General features: G+C 45.6%; 1 protein-coding gene across 1 annotated transcript in view; it reads right to left on the bottom strand.

The window, feature by feature from the left end:
• Positions 1 to 17400, bottom strand: part of METTL24 (methyltransferase like 24) — a 49779-nt gene extending 32379 nt beyond the window's left edge. The window contains exon 1 of the mRNA XM_049818266.1: positions 17003 to 17400. Within this exon, the coding sequence (XP_049674223.1) occupies positions 17003 to 17305 (303 nt within the window). The 5' untranslated portion in view covers positions 17306 to 17400. The remainder of the gene's footprint in view (positions 1 to 17002) is intronic.
• Positions 17401 to 20526: the final 3126 nt, after the last annotated feature.

Genomic DNA, 20526 nt, shown 5'->3' with positions numbered 1-20526 from the left:
ATTTGTTAGGAAATCTAGGATGCATTTGAAGGTCTGATTTCTTTCCAGGTACTTCACACTTAAGGATAAGGACTGATGTTTCCATCAGATCAACCTGATAGTAATCCACAGTGAATTCTCTCTGGAGACCACTTTCTAGATTTTTCTCCCTCATCAGCCATCTATGATAGTCATTTGATAATCCCTTAATAATCTGTAGTATACATATGGTATCATTTGTCCCAAAAATCTGAAAGTTTTATAAAGTTTAAATCAACATGTACAAAGGGCTCACAAACTAGCAGGTGTAAAATTGCAGGTTTGCAAAGTATCTGGCTTTCCTAGCAGAACTTGAACACAGAAGTATAAATCATTAAGCTCTGTCCAGATCAATCGTATAGTTTCAGTGCACTCATTCAAACAGCCCAAACCCACCCTTCCCGTCTGCTTACATTTGAAAGGGAATTATTAAGTTTTCCATACTTCCATCTTTTTTAACTCAGTAACTGGTTTTTTCCCTCCTTTAAATCTCCTTCCTTTTTAGCAGCCTATTAAAAAAGAAACATATTAGCCGTGTTTATAAACAAAAATTTGGGAATCCCATTGCCCTGCCAAGCAGTCTGTTGATTCAATGAAGAAACAAAAGACTTGTCAATACATACAGAGATGTCTTAATCAAGGCAAAAATTTAAAATCCTCTAATTAGACTGTGCAACAATAATTTTTTACATTTGAGGCAGGACCAAATGTGAGCAAAAAGCACTTGTGGCAATAAATTCCATCAATAAACACAAATATTGCTAGCCATAGAAACAAGTGGCATGCACATCTTCATCTCCAACCATTCTGGCTGTATTCTGTGTACCATCATGCTCATCCCTTTTGGAAGTGTACAGTGGAACAGAGCTTCCTCATGGGTGAAATTTGGGGTTTAATCAGTTTAAAATGCAATGGGTGGGATTAAAATTGCAGAATTTCAGACATCTACAAGGTAAATATGTATTTATTGGATGGCATTCCTGAAGGCTAGCCCTTCTGAGAGTAGATTGACTCTAGATAGGATTTACAGGGCTTAGGCATCATTTTCTTTGGGCTTCCTCTGGAGCTCCAGTGGTCCTAAGCATATTATTTTGTGGGCTTGGGGTTTTTTCCCCAATTCAAAAGTACCTTAAATAGTGAAAGCAGCGTGTTGCAGCCCACCCAAGTACTGGCTTTGCCTCACGAGGGCCATGCAACAAGCGCAAAACCTGCTGAGATGAGTGGGAGGGCTGCTGAGGGTAGAGGCGGCCAAACCTGGCACATTGCTCCTCTCACTGACGACACAGAGCGGCTCCAGCAGCGAATGATCCCTCGTGAATGCCCACATTTAGTTTCAGAGGCAATTAGCTGGTTGACTCCAAGGGAGAGCCGGGAGTGAAGAAACATTCCTGCAGTGCAGACAACCAGGGACCAAGCTCCCACAGCAGGCTGGGGAGCTAAGTTATTTGACAGGACAGACGAGGCAGACAGGCTCTTTAAGGCAATGATTCATCTCACTATGGAGAAGACATCTAAAATAAGTAAGATGACTCATGCACTGGAAACATCCATTTCTCTCCATGACCTCCAAAGGAAGCCTGGAGGACAGGCTCAGATGCGCTTACACCATAGATGTTCAACATCACAGAAGAGGAACCCCAGACCAGAATATCATACATGCCATGCTGCAGAAAAACTTGTATTTTAGAGGGCTGAGCCTGCTCTTTAGTTGCAAGCCTCAAGCAACGCTTAATTGGACTTTATTCTTCAGCATGGTTGCATAACTCCAAATGTTTTATGTTTGGAGCAGCAATACGTGGCAAAAGTAAAAGAAACTCCACCTCAAAGCGGAGGTGTCAATAGGAAAGAACAAGCATGCCTCAGCCTTGGCAAAGACCTCCTACAGAAAGGTCAATTCATACGGTCCCCTTTAGCTAAATGTAATCAGCATCATGCAGAGGGCTCACAAGAGGTACACTCATAAAAACATGCTATGCTACATCATTAATGTAGATGTAGCGGGGACACGCACAGGCTCAGTAAGCTGTAATTTAAAATACAGGTTTACAAAGTGACTATGACTCATATTTAAAGCTCCGAGTGAATTAATTTCTAACGTGGCTGGCTTTATACATAACCCATCCCTACATGTCTGAACTGTTTCTTTCCCTTTTATTTTCTTTTATATTACTATTATTTTCTATTTTCCTTTGCTGTTTGGCTTTCTAAAACATATGAGGTTTTTGCTTAAGAAACCATATTGCAGAAATTGCTACATACACTCCTGCTCTGTACGTGTGTGCCTGCACTGAGCACAAAGCAGTAGGTTCCCTCTGAGGCATCGGGAGGATCACAGGGAAACGCAGCTGACATCCAGTCCTGCAGCCACCTAAACTGAGAATTTCCCTTCCAACAGTGAAGCCTTTACGTGCTACAGAAAGTCCATAATGAACTGGAAAAAATTAATACAGGAAATCTTCCTATTTCCCCATTTTTTACTTTTCCAAGTTTATCTAAAGCAGAAGCATCTCTGACAACACTGCACGGAAGCACACATCCTTCTTCATACCCAGCCACTGCAGGATTGCTCCGTCCTCTGCATGCGCTGGGTTGGTGCAGTGGAACAAGCACACCACATCAGGAGTCCCTCCCACAGACAAACTCCAGCGCTATAGAACTGCAGCGTGTTACAGAATCACAGAACGTTTTGGGTTGGAAGGGACTTTTAAAGATCACCTAGTCCAACCCCTCTGCCATGGGCTGGGATACCTTCCACTGGATCAGGTTGCTCAAAGTAAACTGTATTGGTCCCAGTATGGACCCTTGAGGGACACCACTCATTATTGGTTTCCACTCGGACATTGAGGCATTGACTATAATTCCTTGGACGTGGCCATCCTGCCAACTCCTTATCCATCTAACAGTCCATCCGTCTCTCCAATTTAGCGGTAAGAATGTTGTGGGGGATCATGTCAAAGGCCCTACAGAAGTCCAGGCAGATGACATCTGTAGCTCTTCCCTTGTCCACTGATGCAGTCACTCCATTGTAAAAGGCCACTAGATTAGTCAGGCAGACTTGCCCTCGGTGAAGCCACATTGGCTGTCTCTAACCACCTCCGTGTCTTCAGTATGTTTTGGTATATCTTCCAGGAGGATCTGCTCCATGATCTTATCTGCAGATTTGATTGTGGAACATCAGGCTGAGGAACAAAAGCTTTGTGCCAAGATGAGCAAGCAACATAATGCATACAGTCAGGCTCTCTCGTGCAGCAAGGCTGCTTACCAGAGTAAACCCTGCCTATGGAAACCACTCCCGTGATAAGAGTGGGTTTTTTCTGCATTAATAAGTGTGTGTCTTCAACTTAAATGAGTTTTTGACGTGACTTGTGTATGAATAATTTTAGTAACTAGAGGTGTTTATGTCTGGACATGTGTGTTTTACTTTATTGAAGAGGGAACTTCTAGGATGCAATTAACTCTCCCCTGGCTCCTCGCTCTCTGTGCATCACCTCCTCCGAGCCCCTGCAGCGCAGCACACATCTCTCTGCCTGGGAGCAGGAGGCAATTGCTGCAACAGCCAACTTACACAGCTCTGAGCATCACCCAGAGGGCTTCGCTTGAGAGCAGTTTATCAGCACTTGCTTCCCAAGGCTGCAGTTTGCATGATAAAACTCTTACACTTAGCAGGGAAAAGGGAAAAAGCAATACGTCGTGAATGCAAAGTTTTACACTGAAATAAAGAAAACAATTTTCTGGCTTCAGTTCTCATTAGAAACCAAAAGAGTCTTTACTTGCATACATAACAAGCCCTGCAAAGGCAGCAATCATCAAGCCTTTCACCTCTGCTCTCCTTTTGTTAAAGTTCATATTTATTTTCTGCTCCTTCTGCTTCTGATTTCCCATCTGATGGTATGAAATGGAGCCACATGCATACAAATTACAGCGCTCGCAGGGAACTGCTGGCCTAACCTGCAGGCAAGCCAAACCATCAACCTCGATGCAAAACACCAACAACTTCCACGTCATGGGAGGTTCGGTGTTTCGCACGCAAAGCCCACGCTCAAGCTCTCTCCAACTCTACTTTTAGTTTTGCATCTCTTCCCCCAAACAAATGTCTCATAAGAAAAGCATACGCAGAAAAAAAGGATGCTTGGCACCGACTTTAAGTGACAGAATTTATATCACTTTAAGAATTAAGAAATGGCTTTGGAAAAAATAAAGAACGTCTTCCAAAACTAACCTGACACAGCCAGATCTGTAGAGCAATTTAGGTGACTAATGCTCCACTGAATTCAAATCGAAACCCTGACTTCCATAGGAAATGAGTATTGGGAACCAGCTTACCAGGTTTAAATTAGCTGTTGTGGACAGCCCCTTGTAAATTCACTGGCAGACCTGGGCTTCAGCAACTAATATACATCACCCTGGGTGCAGGTTTGTGACTTACAGGAAGCACGTTTGAGAACACTTGCCAAAATATTAGTTTGTAGGTACTTATGAATTTGGAAAGCATTGCATCTAATTTATTATTTACATAGCATAAATACCACCCCTCGCTACCTCTGAGGAATAAATCCACTGCAGCCAAAGGAGCTGGGAGCTGCAGAGGTAGGAAAGGGCAGCTTTCACTGGGAACGCCTCCTCCAACCTTCAAAGGTCACCAAAGACTGACAGCTCTGCTGTTGGAAATCCCAGCAACATCAGGGAGAAATACACATTTATTAAAAGAGAGATTGATTTTACTCTGCTAACAGACAAACGGCTTTAAAAACAGTCAAGTGGGATTTCTTTTCTATGGTAATAAAATAAAATAAATAAATTGGGCAGCAGCATTCCAGTGCTATCCAGAGGCTGACAGTGTGATAATTTATATCTGATGGAGATCAAACCAGGAGCCAGAACAGATTGAAATTTATGGAAGAAAATTCTCGAAACTGCTTAAGCGGTGTAATAATCAGGTGAATTATTTCCAGTGCCTGCATGCCTTTGCCAACACTTAAGGATAACAGCAAGAAACAGATACAGCAACTACTGGTCACTGCTTGTCAAATTCACACTTTAGCTAAGCGGAGGCAAGACCACAGTTTCAACCTGTATTCATAACTGCTTTAAATTAAGTACTTTGATTGAGAAAATACAGGAGATGTCATAATCCATACAATAGGGGGAAAAAAAAAAAAAGTTATTTCCTCTAGGTTGACTTCATTGCAATATTGAAACCACAGAGTACAACAAACGGAATTCATCAATAAATAGTCAGCTAGCCAGATAAGCCGAGTTTATTTTGTGCAAATTCCAGCACTCTGTGATTTACAGACAGGGATGCCTCTGGCAGCCTATCCGCTGACTTCAGCAGGCTCTGCCTGAGGCTAAGAACTGAGGAAAAAGAAGGCTCTTTAAAGCAAAACTTAACACTTTCACACAATTAAGACTATTTCGCACTTGTGCAGCTTTCTGTCACATGCAAGTGGAGCACAAATGTCTAACCAGAAACCGTCCACCACATCTTCCAGCCTAAAGGGAGGTCTGAAGCATCAGAAAACCCCTTCCCCTGCCTCTCCTGAGCAAGGACCAGGAGGACCTTCTGTGCCCAGAGAGCAAGAAAGGGCAGTATTTGTCACTAGGCATCTATAATATCATAAAGCAAGTAAACATTAATTCTTATCCATGGGTAAATCGAAAGGCTGAGTGACTTCTCCAGGTATTTAGATTTCATAGCATAAAACTTCAGGTAAGATAGAACATATTCACAATAGGTACCTAGGGGCTTCAGTTCACTTGATCATACTGGGTTTTACTGGACAGCCAGGGAAGACTTAAAAAGCCAAACTTCACTTTTTTCTTCTTCAACTCCTTATTTCATACAAGCGTTAGTTAATAAAACACGGTAATGGAGCTCCACAGAATGAAACATATACTAGCTTTAAATGTCTACAAACATAGTCCCTTTCTTGTTTTTAATATGATTATGGATTACTGCCCTTAGTCTAGAGCTATGTAAATGTCTTCCAAGCAAAATAAAACAATGTGTTGGGCAATTAGCTCCCCATGTCTAGAAAGGGAACGAGAGCTGGCTTACAAGTTGTTAGGACTTTAAGTACAAGATGATACGTTTATTTTCCCATTTATAAAGAAGAAAAACAAGCTTGTTTCAAAGCACACAATTTTGAAACATTTTTTGTTCAAGACAAGTATAGACCCCAGTATCATAAGCCCATGGAGGATGGGCTGGGGCAAATATGCACCATCCTCTTTAGATAACGACATTTTCCAAATGTTTTATTACTAATTCTGAGCATTATACAGAATATAGCACTGAACAGCTACAGGGTTTGACCCTGAACTCCTGATGTACCCAGAATTCCCACAGATTTCATAATGAATAATAATTGCAAGATCAAACCGTTAATCAAGACCTCTAACTAAGAAGAAACATCAGCTCAGCAGCAGCCAATTGACACATAATTGCTTCTTGTTTAATTTTCTCAAAAGAGCAAGGGAAAAGCAACAAGATGCCATTACTTTGCTCTATTCAGGATGAAACAAAGTTAACTTCTTTGAAAGTTTCGGTACTGCAGAGCAACTATCAGGAAAGCCCCAAAAGGGACATGACTTCAGTATTAAATTTTATTGTTCCTTTGGGTTTTTTTTCAGGCAGCTCCTACCCTGCAGCATTCATCTCCGGGATAAATCTCAATCCTCCACTAATGCCGTCAACTCTGCAGGGAGCAGGAAGGATTTCAAACTGATTCTTACCATTTTTAGGCTTCTAAGTGGCAAGTATTATTTAACATTACATGCCATATCAATAGACATTACCATCTCTTCCCCCTAGCATTTCAAACACTGTCTCTTTGTAAAATATGAAAGACAATGTTAAATAAAGGGCACTGACTTTGAAGCTCCCAGTTAATTATTTGACTTTGCTAGCTGCTAGGAGAGGAATGAGGAAGAGGGCTGGGGATGGATGGGGCAAAGTGGGGGAGGTTAAAGCACCAATGGCAACTCTATTATATTAACATTCACTGGTTCTAACATCATTTTCAGCTGCATGCATTTCCCAACCAGGTCCAGCCCCTGACACATTACCGATATTTGCTTCTTTGCTAACTTTTCATCTAGGTTAGTTTTCCCCAGCAGACTGCCCTGTCACACACATACACAGAAAGAAAAAAGTTACTTATTACCTCATCAAAAGCAATAGCAAGAACACAAAGCATCCACTGTTTTAGCAATATCCCTAAGGGAGACAAGTTGCCCAACTGGCTCTTTGCATGCCTTTCCTTGCTAAGCTCTCAAGGCTCACAAAGTTTGTCTTCCACACCCCAAGAAGTGCAGAAGGTTCAATTCCTTCAGTCTGCAGGAGCCACAAGGTCAGTCCTGGAAATGACCCATAATTTTGTCACTTCCAGAAAAACCAACAGCAATGTACCTGAAGCTGCACCTGAAATCTATCAGAAAGCAGAACCTGAAGTAAACTTCGGTGGGTCACTTGTTAAATGAGCTGTTGGTTAGCTTTTTCTGCAACAAGCATGTAAACTCAGAGGTTTTCCATGTAAAATCTGAAGCAGTTGGCTTGACCTGAAAATCCTAAAAGACTTCAGAAGCCAACAGCTCACTGAAAAGTCCTCCTGATCCTACACTCCCAGAGACAAGAGAAGGTCCCATTGCATGACGGGGAGAGGTGGCAGCAGGAAGAACATTCCTCACAAGGATCCCCCAGATTTGGGATTTGCAAAGCCAAAACAGTTCTGTGGTACTGACTTTCGAAGAACACTGCAAAGCTCTTTCGTTCCCATCTGCAGAGCATAAGGAGAAGACTTCGCTGAGAAGGAAGATTTCTGTGTATGTGGCAACAGCTGCTGGAACTATTACATTTATCACTACATAAAGGCATAAGGGAAGATTTATTTATCGTATTTATACGTGTGTCAGGAAGGATGTAAATTACAGGCCTAGTTTTCAAATGTTGCAAAAAATGAGGAAGAAAGCAAAATAACCACCAAGGCTTTCCCCCAGAGCCAGACCCAGGACTTGTGCTCTTCAGGGGGTCAGCAGTCACCCAAGGACACCCCGTCCACCCATTCCCTGACAGGGCAGCCCATGGGCACCTCACAGCCACTGCCTTTCTTGATGGCACATATAAAAGAAAGACTAATGAAGACAAAACAGAAGACCAGGCAGGAAAAACGTGTGTCACTGAAGATCCAAACTCTTCCACTTTGTACTACATAAACAGCTGGGAATGCTTCCGCCATCTCCTGCTTAAAGTGACCGAGTTGTTGCCATAAGAATGAGCTCAATATCATGGCTTTCATCTATCTGATACCCAAGGCATCAGTCCACCTACATAAACAGCTTCCATTACCCTTAGAGATTTGCTAACTCAAAATAGGACAGCATGTCACTTTTGTATACAGAAACACTGACATAAACAACATTGAGGTAATATATGTTACGGATTCCAGGATATACATGCTATACCACAATTGAAAGAAAAATTAAATCAAATCTCTTTTTTTCCCCCTTTTACTTGTTCCAGTGAACTGAATGCCATTTGATCTTAGACTTCAACAGCGCAGAAGGGCTCTGGACAATGTTTCATCATACACAAAAGTATCTTGGTCTGTATCTGCTAGCTACGAAAACACTCTGGTTGATTAAATTACTCACATCCACCCTACACAGCTCTGAAGCGCTGAATGGCCCATCCAAGACAAACACAGCTCAAAGTTAATATTAGAACAAGTGATAAGAGGGGGCTGCTGCAGATGCCATCAAAGGTTAGCAGTGATTCACACAGACTTTCTCACCTACATGTTAAGTCTTTTATCTAAGCTGTGCCATGAGTGATAGCTGTCACTGCCAGGCTGCAGGAGGAGGACAGTGTGGTCTAGCACAACCAAACCAAACTTCTTGTGGGAGGACCAGAGGTCCCTCACTAATGCTATCTAAGCCTCCAGATTCTACATCTGTTTTGTAAGAGAGATGATGCACTTGTCACATCGTCTGTATGACTCTGCAAGGCAGCTGTTAGAGGGTTTTGTTCTTCACCGCTGGATTTCAGTACTGCATCCCTTGTCATGGACCACTGGAGTTTTGCTCTGAGTTCACACCAAAGATCGACCAGCTGCACCTCAGTCTGAACCATGGCCACAGTTCAGTAAAGGTGGCACGAGAGAGATGTCTGGCATGCTAGCACCTACCATGCAGCCTTGAAGCAGACACATATCTCTGTTAACTGCTTGGCTGGATGCGCAAATGTTGATGTGAATTGACTGAGCAAACTGGGATGGAAAACCTTACTAGCAAAGTTAAATATTTGTCTCATAAGAAGGCAGCTAAAGGTCAGAGATGTAAAGGAAAAATCCTAAGGCTTTCTGAGACAATTTTACTTGTCCCAGATCTCTCTTCCTGGCCTCTTCTCTCTCCAAAGAAGGAAGTTTTAGAAAATAACGAAGCAAGCTTGGCCACCTTGAGAACTGCTCAAGCAAAGAAAGCTGTGTGTTCAAAACTGTCCTCACTTCTATTATTTCTAGTATAAAACATGAAACGTGACAAAAGATCATTTTTGGTACTAACTCGTTGCGCTCATTGTCTTCAAGGCTGTCAAAATTTCTGACTTTCAGGTACTCTTGCTCTTTTCCCATTACAAGACTGTGACTTGCTATACAATTGACTTTCATACCAGTGCTCACCTCCTCCCATCTCCCGCTCGACAGCTGCTTTCATGCAGAAGACATCCTTCCTCCTCTGAGCACGTTCACAGCATGTGAAAGGGAGTCCTGCTTGTTTGCTGCTAATAAGGTCTGATAACAAGCAAGGTCTAATAACTCAGACAACACAATCCAGTACCCCAAACACAGTGAACTGTGGAGGGGTGAAGAAAGAGGTGAGAGCAGAGGACATGTTTACGGAATTGCTGCCCTTTAGTGGGACACAGAGGCCATGACCAGAGCTGCTCAGCCACGCTCTGAGCATCACTGTGTGGGCAGGAGGGCAGCGCGGGTCACTTCCCTGCACATCAGTCCCATTCAACAGTTTGAGCTGAAGACAGCAAATGGGACTGGATCAGTATGGGTTTTTTTCTGCACCTGCTACCACAGTCATAAGGGATTCATGTTTTGTACAAGGCCCGTGGACCATCTAGCCTGGTTCAAGAAAAAGATGGTACAACTGTAATGGCCATCATGGAGCAAGGCAGCTGCAGAAGAAAACACCACCTTGGTCCCCGAGTTATGTCCTTAAATAGGAAAGCTTATATACTCTGAAAAACATTTTTTCCGTGCCACAGCTATCTAGAAAAAATTATTCCCCTGTCTATGTGCTGAAAGAAAGCCTTGAGTAGGTATTTGAAAGAAATCTATATTATTTGATATAACTAAGTCTCATAAAGCTGTAATGACTTTCTGAAGGATAATATTCCCCAGCTGCTTCTCATGAAGGAATAACCTATTTTAGGTAATAAAACGTGTGTAAGAATCAAGTTTATTCTGAGTGATCATTTACCTCACAAGCTCGCAAGTGACATCACTGTCAGAGAAAACATTACCATCTCCTCTTTACGATCTACCCTAAACACGTTTCATCTGTAGTTAAAATACAGTGAAAGCCCAGTATTGGCCTTGCTTGGCTACTTGGAGAAGGATCCCCATGCTTCAGTACCTTCTGGTACCTCAGCTGCCGCCTTTACAGGCAGAGCTGGCTGATGCTCCCCAGATTTTGTTGTCCGCTGTTGAAAACTGCTATCAATACAAGTTTATTCTTTTCTTCCAAACACAATAGCCTCTCTCAGTCTGTGCTACTACCCTGAATATTTGAACAAAAACCAACCAAGGCTCTCACAGCTGTTCCCCAGGTACTAATGGCCTGAAGCCATAAAGCTCCTACCTTGTGCTAATCTTACAAGCTAAGCAACTTTGAATGGGTTTATATTTGGTAAGAGACCTCCAAGTGCTGCAGGGAAAAAAGTTGTCAAGTAGCACTCCTTCCTCTGGGGTCCACTAAGTCATCACAGGACAATTATGGTACGGTTTGGTCTCTCTAGTGAGGTATTAAGCCAGGGCAAGGATCCCTTATAGTCTTTAAAGACCCCATTACCTCTTTTTATTACACTGACATTAGATCATTGTTCAGGCTAAATTCCAGTTTGACTAATCACATTGTACCTGCCAGACTGCTTCTCTAATTGCAGAGTAGGTAAATGTAGACAGAAGGACCTCAGGTGGTTGACTGACTCTACCTCCCCGCCCTGAAGCACAACCAAGGATACCTAGACCTTCCCTGTGTGGATACCCCAAGTTCACATTTTTCTCAGCAGTCTTTCCACTGCTTACCCAACCGCAGAGTTAAAAGATTTTCCTAATATCTCGCCTGAAAAATTAAGCCAGTTACTTCTTGTCCTACTTGCAGTGGACCTAGGGAACAATCGGTCATTATGCCCTTCAAAAAAAATTATTTTCTTTAGTTTGAAGAGTCTTGGCACACTTCTCTCAAAACCTCCTTTTCCCTATTCAAAACAAGTATCGTTTCTGCCAGGCTTTCCCTGCAGGCCTGCCTTCCTGCACCTCTTAATGCCTTTTTCCTCCCATTGAGACTCTCTCCAGTTTGTCTACCTGTTATTAAAGGAGGTGCGCAGAAGTAGGCACACTCAAAAGAATAATCAATACCCAGCTCTTCAGCACTGCACTCCTCTGCAATGGAACCACAGCTGCAACCCACGTTCATCAAAGCTAGGATGCTATTCACTCCTCACGACAGCATTTAAAGAACAGTGCTGCATGCTGTAAATCTTGTCAGGTCTGGTACACAGGTGAGGTGACTGGAATAAGCTCTGTATTTAAATTCACTAGGAGATCCAAAAGGCTGCCTTGACCCATGCTGCTGCCCCAGCAGCTCCATTGTTGTGGCTCAGCCTGGGCAAATCTGCTCCTTTAAACACAGCCTGATGCGACTCATTGAACAGCTTCCAAAGCCCTGTCGCGTTAAACTTTGCTGTAATGTTAAAACATTGCTCCAGGCATACATAATGAATAAACTGTTCTAAAAGTTAAGTCCCAATCCAAAACAGACCAGCTATTACACCATGGGATATGGAAAGACAGATGGATACACTTGACTTCAGAATAACCAAGTTTTCTCCAAGATTTTTGGCTCCTGCTCATCAAGAGGCAGAGTAACTTCCTATTCAAGTAGTACCCAAAGTTTACCAGATTTTTAAAGACGTGAAGTCAGCTTGAAAACACTATATATACAAACAGGCAACAAAAACATCTGATACTTTTTTTTTTACCAGATTTGTAGAAGAATTAAAAAGGACTCTTTGCATAAGCCCTACATATCGCTGACATAAACTTAAGTAGCATTGTCATTTTTGAATTAAAAATCAAACATAAAATTTAAGCAAAACCTTAGCAATAAAGTAAAGCAAAATTGCATGAGGATAACTTCAAAGCTCTCACTGCAAAATAATTTGCCGGTTTCAATTACACTGACAATGAGACTGTTATCAGTCATTACTGCAGAGAAGCAGTAACCTCTCAGAAATAGTTGCTATTTAAAGAAAAAAACCCTGCAATCCAACAAGCGACAGCAAAGGACAAATAGTCTGTACTTACAAAGAACCAAATGCACATGTATACAAGTGTAAGTAATACCTATAAAAAAATAACCTCACAAGGTTTTTCTGTTTTAAGCAATGATACTTCATGTTTCAAAATACGTTTTTAATCCCAGACAAAATACAAACGGGCCCAGCAGCAAGATCTAACTCTTAGCTTTTAATCATTGAAGGCAAACATTTTTATATCCCTAGATATAGATGAAAGAGCATCCAAAATAACATCAGGTTAACTTCGGCAGTGTACCGCACTCCCCACCTTTGGACAGCCACAACAACAGACAAAGTGATTTCCAGCTGATATTACCATTTTCAACCTAAATTTAGTATTTTGCTTGTCTTCTAGCAGGGAGACTTTCAGAAGACACACCTGCGGCTGCAGCCTAGCAGCCTCAAGCATCTCTCCAAGCCTACCTTCCAGGAGTCCCCCACTGCACAGCCCAGCTACACCCATGCAGAAAGCAAGACCTTGAACCTCAGTTTTTAGGAGACACATAGTCACAGCACTTGCTGCATCAGCAAGCAGAACTGCAGGAACTTAAAACACCTGCCCAGACTAACATCGGCCTTTTTTCTTTCATGCGTAACCATATAAAACACTTTTTTCCCCCCTCCTCCTCCATGGAAATAAATCTGCCCAGAAGGCAAAGGACTCCAGCTTTTCTTAACCAGACTTTCAGAGAGGGCTCCTCCCCATTTCAGAGCACGAGAGCCAACATAACCTTGTAATTGCAATCACTGTGATAAGAATTTGCTGTTATTTCAAATTCCACATGCAATTTTTTTTTTTTTTTTTAAATTTACCATCACACCCTGCAATAACATTTTAAAACTCACCTCACGTGTCTGCAGCACTATGCGGGTGCAGACCTCGCTAATACCTATTGCAAGAACAGGTACACGTGGCAGAATTTGTGTGTTCCCATGTAGCTGGAGTTTTTATCTGCTGCATATGTTAGCAGACCAGTGCTTAACGCAACCAGAGTGCAGAATCACAGTTTATAAACATAGTTGGGCATTTTATTAGCAGCAACGTAGTTTTAAGGACTCCCACCAATATACAAATTGGATTACAAACTTCCATTTGCTTTACATTTGCAGTGCAACATATGACTCTTCCTATTCTTCAGATAACCATCATATACTCTCAATGCTGAATTTTGTTTATTATTTGTCAGCAAGAGCAGCAGCATCTGCTCTTTGGTAGGCTCCACCGGGAGCAAACAGCTGGGAGCAACATGGCTCCCAAAAGCACCAGAACAGGCAGCTCCCAGAGCTGTCACATAGCTAAATCACTTTATTTACTTCATTCCCTCCTGCTTTCAGTCAGGAATTTTTATGCATGCATCTTAAGGCACAAACAGACACTTGTAACCGTGGTGGCCAAACCCTCCCTCTGCCGCACAGTCACTCTCTCCGCTGACAGAGATTTACCAGCGGTCAGGAAAAGCGCACGACTGCACAGGCAGTTTCCTGCAGACGCAAGGGCCATTTTTGGATGAAGTCTCTGTCCTTCCCATCCTGTCTGGGTCTTTTCTTTCCCCTTCTGGTGCTGTTGGTTGGTTGACTGCAGCTGTGCTTGGGAAATAAATAACACAACTCTGCTTCAGGAAACTGTATAGTGATCCAAAATAGGCATAAAATAATTTTCCTGCATGTTTTTGCCATTTTTTTTATATGGTCACCAAGTAGGATATTCAACTAGACCTATGGAAATACACTGTTCATCAGTCTTCTGCATTAATTTGGTGATGTAAGTGTGAGCAGAGTTATAACCAAGTGGCACTAGGAAAACATAGCAAAGTTTGGCCCCGCTGATTTTTCATTACTGCCATCCTGCTGGCTCACATATCGCAACATATTCCAATACCACCAGCACAATCGGGGGGGGGGGGGGGGGGGAACCTACCTGAAAGCCTCTGCAGGCTTCAAAAATGGACTGACAATGGTTTTCAGGCAGACAGAAGACATGAAAGCGCACAAAACCCACAGCAAAAGGCAATCCCAACCTGGTAGAGCAGGGAGCCCGTCCCTCTCCCCCAGGCAGCATTTACACACACCAGCACACTGCCCCGGCAGCAGTTGCATGCTGCTGCCTTTCTCCAGAAGCCACGGATCACCAGTTTAAGCAGCCTTTTCTGATAAGAACCCCCATCTTGTCTTAAAACAGCCTGAAGTACAATGTTTCCTGATGGAAAAAATTAAAGTAAATCACCCTTTTTTTTGTTTTTAACTATCATGCATGATCACCGCTTGCACACAAAAAAATGGCAGTACTCAGAGCACTTCTACTTTATTTTCCCATCACATTTTCCCCCCTTACTTTTTTATTCAACAACTCTATTTCAAAACCAGTAATTCCCAGAATTTCAGTCCCACTATCCCCAAAGCCTTATCTTCACTTTAAGTAGATTTTTCTTCGCCTGAAGCAACATGCTCAAGTCAAATAGCTGAACATGGAAGACACGTGATGGTCTCAAACTTAACCTGGCAACTCCACCCTGTATTATATTTACTAATATTTTTCACTTGACTTAATTAGCGGCATTCAAATGAGACCTCAGCAGCAACGTGCCCGACACCACAAACCACAGCGGTGATGTTTCACACATTTCACCTGGAGATGCACCAAAACGTACCATGGGCTTTCCAGAGCCTCGAGCTCTCTACCACCACAAGGCGCTGCCAGTTCTCCACTACGATGAACTGCCTCTCCTAATGCTACTGCTCCACTAGGATTTCCTCAAAAATCATGAGATAAATCAGGATATGCTTTACTGTTGCCTCCTGTGTTTTGATGCCATGCTTAGCACATGTTTTCAAGAAACTGCCTGAATCCACGTGATTACAATTTTCCACCCCGCCCCCTGTGAATGCTGAAATTCTTCCATAATTACAATCACTTAAAAGTTGGGCTTTAGGAAAATACCAAGTAACACGGCATAACACAGCATTAACAACAAAACTCACAAACTGACACTGTAATATCTAGATGCCTCAACATGGTATCAGACCCCACGATCACTGGACATTTGCTCAGATGGTGGTTTGGATGATAGCAAGAGGTCTCTTCATCAAGGGAGTCTGAGCAAACCCAGATAAAGTTTCAGTGTAAGGACAGGAGAAGGTTTAGCCATTCCACAGATAACTGGTTTTATTCTTGTCAGGGCAAACAACAGAAATAGTTATTTACTTTGACCAGGAAGGTGGTCCCATCTCTAGCAAAATCCCATTTGCTCCTCTTCACGGTCATTCCAGCTTCTTTAAGTACCTGCACATCTCGGCACAGACCTTTACTACTGCACCCTGACAGCGGGACCTCAAAATAGGTGACAAGCTACTCTGCCCCAGCCTTTGAAAGCTGTCTCTTCACCCCCTGAAAGACTGCCAGGAAAACTCCACAAAATAAACATTGGAGTTTCCAAGTGATGCTGGAGAGAGTGGCATCTGCCAAAACCAAAGATGTCATGGAACTTGCTGAAGAAGGCAGCATCCCGCTGCTGGTTGCCCATGTGGCTAACAGGGAGGGGTGGGAGAAGTCAGTACTGAGGCTCCTCACTCTTGGTGAGCTCCAGATACTAATGATGGTCCTCACGTCTCCAAAAGGCTTTACAGTCATTACCACGCCTGAACCTAATTACAGGTCCATTTACCAACTCATTAACTGACTCATTAATTCTCACACAGCCCACGTCTTAGAAACATTTCTTGCCGGCCTTCAGCGAACAAAACGGCATTCCGATGCCAAGAATGCCAAGGGCCAGGGACCTTTCTGGAGCTCTCTTCAGCCTGCTGAGCGAGCTTGGTGACTCCAGGTCAAAGCCACCTTTAGAATCCTAGAATCATTTAGGTTGGAAAAGACCTTCAAGATCAAGTCCAACCATCAACCGTGCCCACTAAACCATGTCCTGAAGTACCCCATCTACTCCCTTTTTAACACCTCCAGGGATGGTGACTCAACCACTTCCCTGGGCAGCCTGTTCCAATGTCTGACAACCCTCTCAGTAAAAAAATTTTTTTCCTAATATCCAACCTAAATCTCCCTTGCCTCAACTTTCCAGACCGAGGTCTGACCTCGTTCAGCGCTCGTCCTGCAGCCGAGCACCACGGCTCACAACATCTCTTGACGGAAAGACAGACGCCTTCCTAGGAAGCTGCCGCCACCTCACCTCACCTCACCACCCTCCAGCCACCCCTCCTCAGGTGCCACCAACACCTCAGCACCGAGAAGAGCCACATCTGCCAAGCCGGACTACCGGCCACAGACCGGGTCGGCAGGGGGACCCCAGGAGCCGGGTCACCCTCAGCTCCGCCTGTCGCGACACGGCGGGCGCTTCCCCCCCCTCACACACACACACACGACACACCGCCCCCGGCCCGCCCTACCTTCCTGCGGCGGCCGCCCGGGGGCCGCAGCGGGCAGCAGCCGGGCGCGGCGCTCCCCCGCCGGCCGCTCCGCACGTAGGTGACACGCCGCCTGCCCACCGCCGCCGCCGCCGCCGCCGGGTGCTGCTCCGTGCCGAGGGCCGGGGGGAGCGCCCGCCCCGCCGCCGCCGCCGGCGGTGCCCGGGGCTTCTCCTCCGGGCACCAGGATCGCCTCATGCCCAGCTGGAGGCAGAGGAAGAGCGCGGCCGACAGCAGGCAGAGGCGGAAGGCCGGGCCCCGCCACAGCGGCCGCTCCTTGGGCATGGCGGCGGGGGCTCGCCCGGCCCGCCGCTGCCCGCCCGCCCCACCTCAGGGCTCATGCCGCCGGCGGGCCGGGCCCCGCGGCCGCCGCCGAAAGCGGAGAGACCCCGCCCCGAGCGGGGCCGGCCGGGGAGGGGCCGCCATGACCCGGGACCCGGGGACCCGGCCCCGGGCCCGGCGGGGGCTGCGGGTCGCCGGGGGTGGCCGCCTGAGGCCGGTCCCACGGGGCGTGGGGCAGGACCCGGGCCCCGGCGTGGGGCTGGCTCTCGCCCCTTGCCCGGCCGCGGCCCCTTGCCGTGGAGCGTGCCACGCGTGGGTGTCACTCCCGTCAGGGGCCCAGACCCCCGGCTGCCCCCGCAGGCCGGGGCTGAGGGGCGACGGCTGTGGTGAGAGCTCCCCTCCCTAACCATCGTATCGACCCGTCTGTACAGGATGGAAGCGTATTCACTCGTTAATATACATTAGTTCACGTTATCCGCTGTAACGCCACGAGGTAGTGGAATTTCACCGGAGACTTGGGTATTGCTCATGCTTAAGCAAAACAAACTAAAGGACAGCCCGGCTCTGGAAGTCAGGACTTTGCTTCTCGGAAGGTTAGAGCTGTCCGTGAAGGACAAAGGATACCCCTGGACAGCCGAGATAACACCAGCACCCTCTGACAGCTCTTCGAAACCCTCCCGGTATCGTCTGGTGTTACACATAAGTTACTCCAGCAAGGCTGACTCTGGCACATCTGGATCAATAGACAAGCAGCAAGAATGCTGCAAAAATAAAGTTGCTTTGCAAAGTTTTACTATGACTAGTAATCGGTACTGCAGGTGTTAGTGATTAGTCAAATCGTGTCGGACCAGAACGTTTGAAGGCTATGAGAACCCCGCGTGAAACCACAGCTGGGGTGCCCCAATTTGGCTGGGACACCTCATGCGCATGAATAACTCTTCTAAGTCTATACTTTGTGTCCTAGCCTCTCTCCTCGGCCGGCACGGGTCTGCTGCGAGTTTTCATGACACATCCTTGGTTTCACCTGTGAAGGAAGGCTCTGGGTGAGCCAAGGAGGGCCAAGAGGCAGTGCAGAGGGCAGATGTCCCGCTCGCCTCTGCGGGAGCACGCGGGGCCTTTTTTCTCGCAACGGGGACACGCTGCACTGAAATACAAAGTGCGCAGGCCGGCTTTGGTCTTAAGCTGCAGTGCTAAGCCATCTCTGAGCAAGGAGCAGGTAGTGGTGGTTGGTGGGATTTTCAGCAGCGGGAACCGCAGGTGGAGAGATGTGTCGGCGGTAGGAGGCAAGCTCTGCGGGAACGGGGAGGAGGGCGATGGCAGCCAGTTTGCAGCACATGCAGCTCAGTGAGTAATCAACATGTTCTCAGGTGGGATGTGCAGGACACCGGTGCATAGCTACTCCCTGTTTCTTTGCCGAGTAGGGGAGAGAGGTGGTGACTCTCATCCCCTGCGTGCAGCACTGTGCTTCCAGCACCCCTGCCTTGTCTGCTGGCGAGGGAGAGGCTTTCTGCGCTGAGCTCCTTCTCCCTCCTTTCCACTGTCCTCTCCCTGGCAGCAGCCTGAACCGCTCCTCTCTGACCTCTCCTGTCTGTTCACAGCCTGGGGCAGAGCCGGAGCTGGCTGCTGCTGGGGGAGAAGGTCAGAGAGGAGCACTGGGAGAAGTGGAGCCTGCCAGCAGCCGAGCGACCAGATCTGCTGGCAGCAGGATGAAGGAGCTGCACGCGGGAGGGTAAGGGAGGGAGCGGTGATCTGTCTGCAGAAGTGGGATCTCAAGCATGGCTCCAAGCACAGATGTCCTGGCCTGCCAGGTGCATGCTCCCTTGCCATTTAAACATTGCTACCCTCTTTTTTTAGGTAAACTATTCTTCTAAATTAGGTTAAAGCAATTCCATGATTGCTTTAAACCACCCTAAATGCAGGCTCCTCTTGGAAGGGGGTCCTGCCTGCCATTCCTGTAGCAGGTGGGGGGCCCCTTTGTCCTAAGCTAAGTCAAACCAGGGCAATGACCCAGAAAAAAGCTAACTCCAGAAAAACTCTATCTGGAGCATTTTCCTAATAGACCTGGACACACTTTTCAGTACCATCCTGTCTTTCGTCAGCCTACAGCCAACACGGGGCAGCCTCTGGGTGGTTTATGCCTCAGGCGAAATGCGGTGCATATCGGAGCGCTTCCCCTGCCCCTGCTCAGGGGTCCCTGGCCCTCCCTTGGGCAGGCTCTAGTGCTTGCCCCAGGGAAGCGAGTTGGCTCTGGCAGCTGGCCTGTCTGACAACCACACACTTTTCCTCTGTTTCCAACCCCCTTAGGTGGCTCACGAGTGGATCAGAGAAGCCCTGGTGCTAGTGCGAGGGAGGAACACATTTGTGAGGGCAGAGGGAGAGTGTGACTGCAAGAACCACAACTGGCATCAGCTTAAGAGACGGGCACCCGTCTCCATCTGTGAGCATCTCCTGGAGTTCGTCAGCAGAAGGTCACTCGGGCAGGCACGGGACCGCCTGGCCATCACTTTGCTCATCCGTGTGAAATGGTGTTGTTCATCCGGAGGATGGAAGCAATGCCACTGCTCGGGGAAGAGAGGTTTAGATATACGTCGAGTATGCTAAATGCAGGGATAGATGTGACAAGACACAAGACTTGCAATACTGCTAGCCAAAATCGTTATATCACAAAATTCTTAGCACCAAGGTTGTTTTAAACTATCAGCATCTGGTCAATAAATAATGGCTTTTGAAGGTCCTATTAAAATAAAGGTTTGTGTTTGTATGGTTATGGAGAAAATCTTAAAGGCAGGAGTATAAAGGTCAAGACTCAAAAAGTATATAGTGCCCTGTTGTGGTTTAACCCCAGGACATGCCCAAATACATTTTAAAACTCTCTCTTGAAGTTTGATCCTTGAGAAATCAAAGCTTTCCTAAAAGCTTGAACAATGCATATTCAAATAAAAGAGGTCTAACTGAGCAGAATAAAAACCACAAGGTCTTTCTTGGTTTTAGCATTGCAGGTTCATTTGTTGTTCTTCTCTCATTGTATAGCTTCAACAGAAAGCTCAAATACTTGAATCCAGCTACTCTTCTTGTCATCGCTGAGCTGTAACTCTAAATGCTGACCTTGTATGAGACATTCCTTTCCTTAGAAAGCTGATCAGCCCCAATCTGTGAGCATGCTAGGAGTGGTCCTGATAAAGAACAGTTCACAAATTTAACTCGATGTTTTCATTTTGCTTTTG

The sequence above is a fragment of the Accipiter gentilis genome, chromosome 15 (assembly GCF_929443795.1).
Source record: "Accipiter gentilis chromosome 15, bAccGen1.1, whole genome shotgun sequence".
Taxonomy (NCBI): domain Eukaryota; kingdom Metazoa; phylum Chordata; class Aves; order Accipitriformes; family Accipitridae; genus Astur; species Astur gentilis.
Note: the sequence above shows the minus strand (reverse complement) of the source record. Positions and strands in the feature narration are given on the sequence as shown.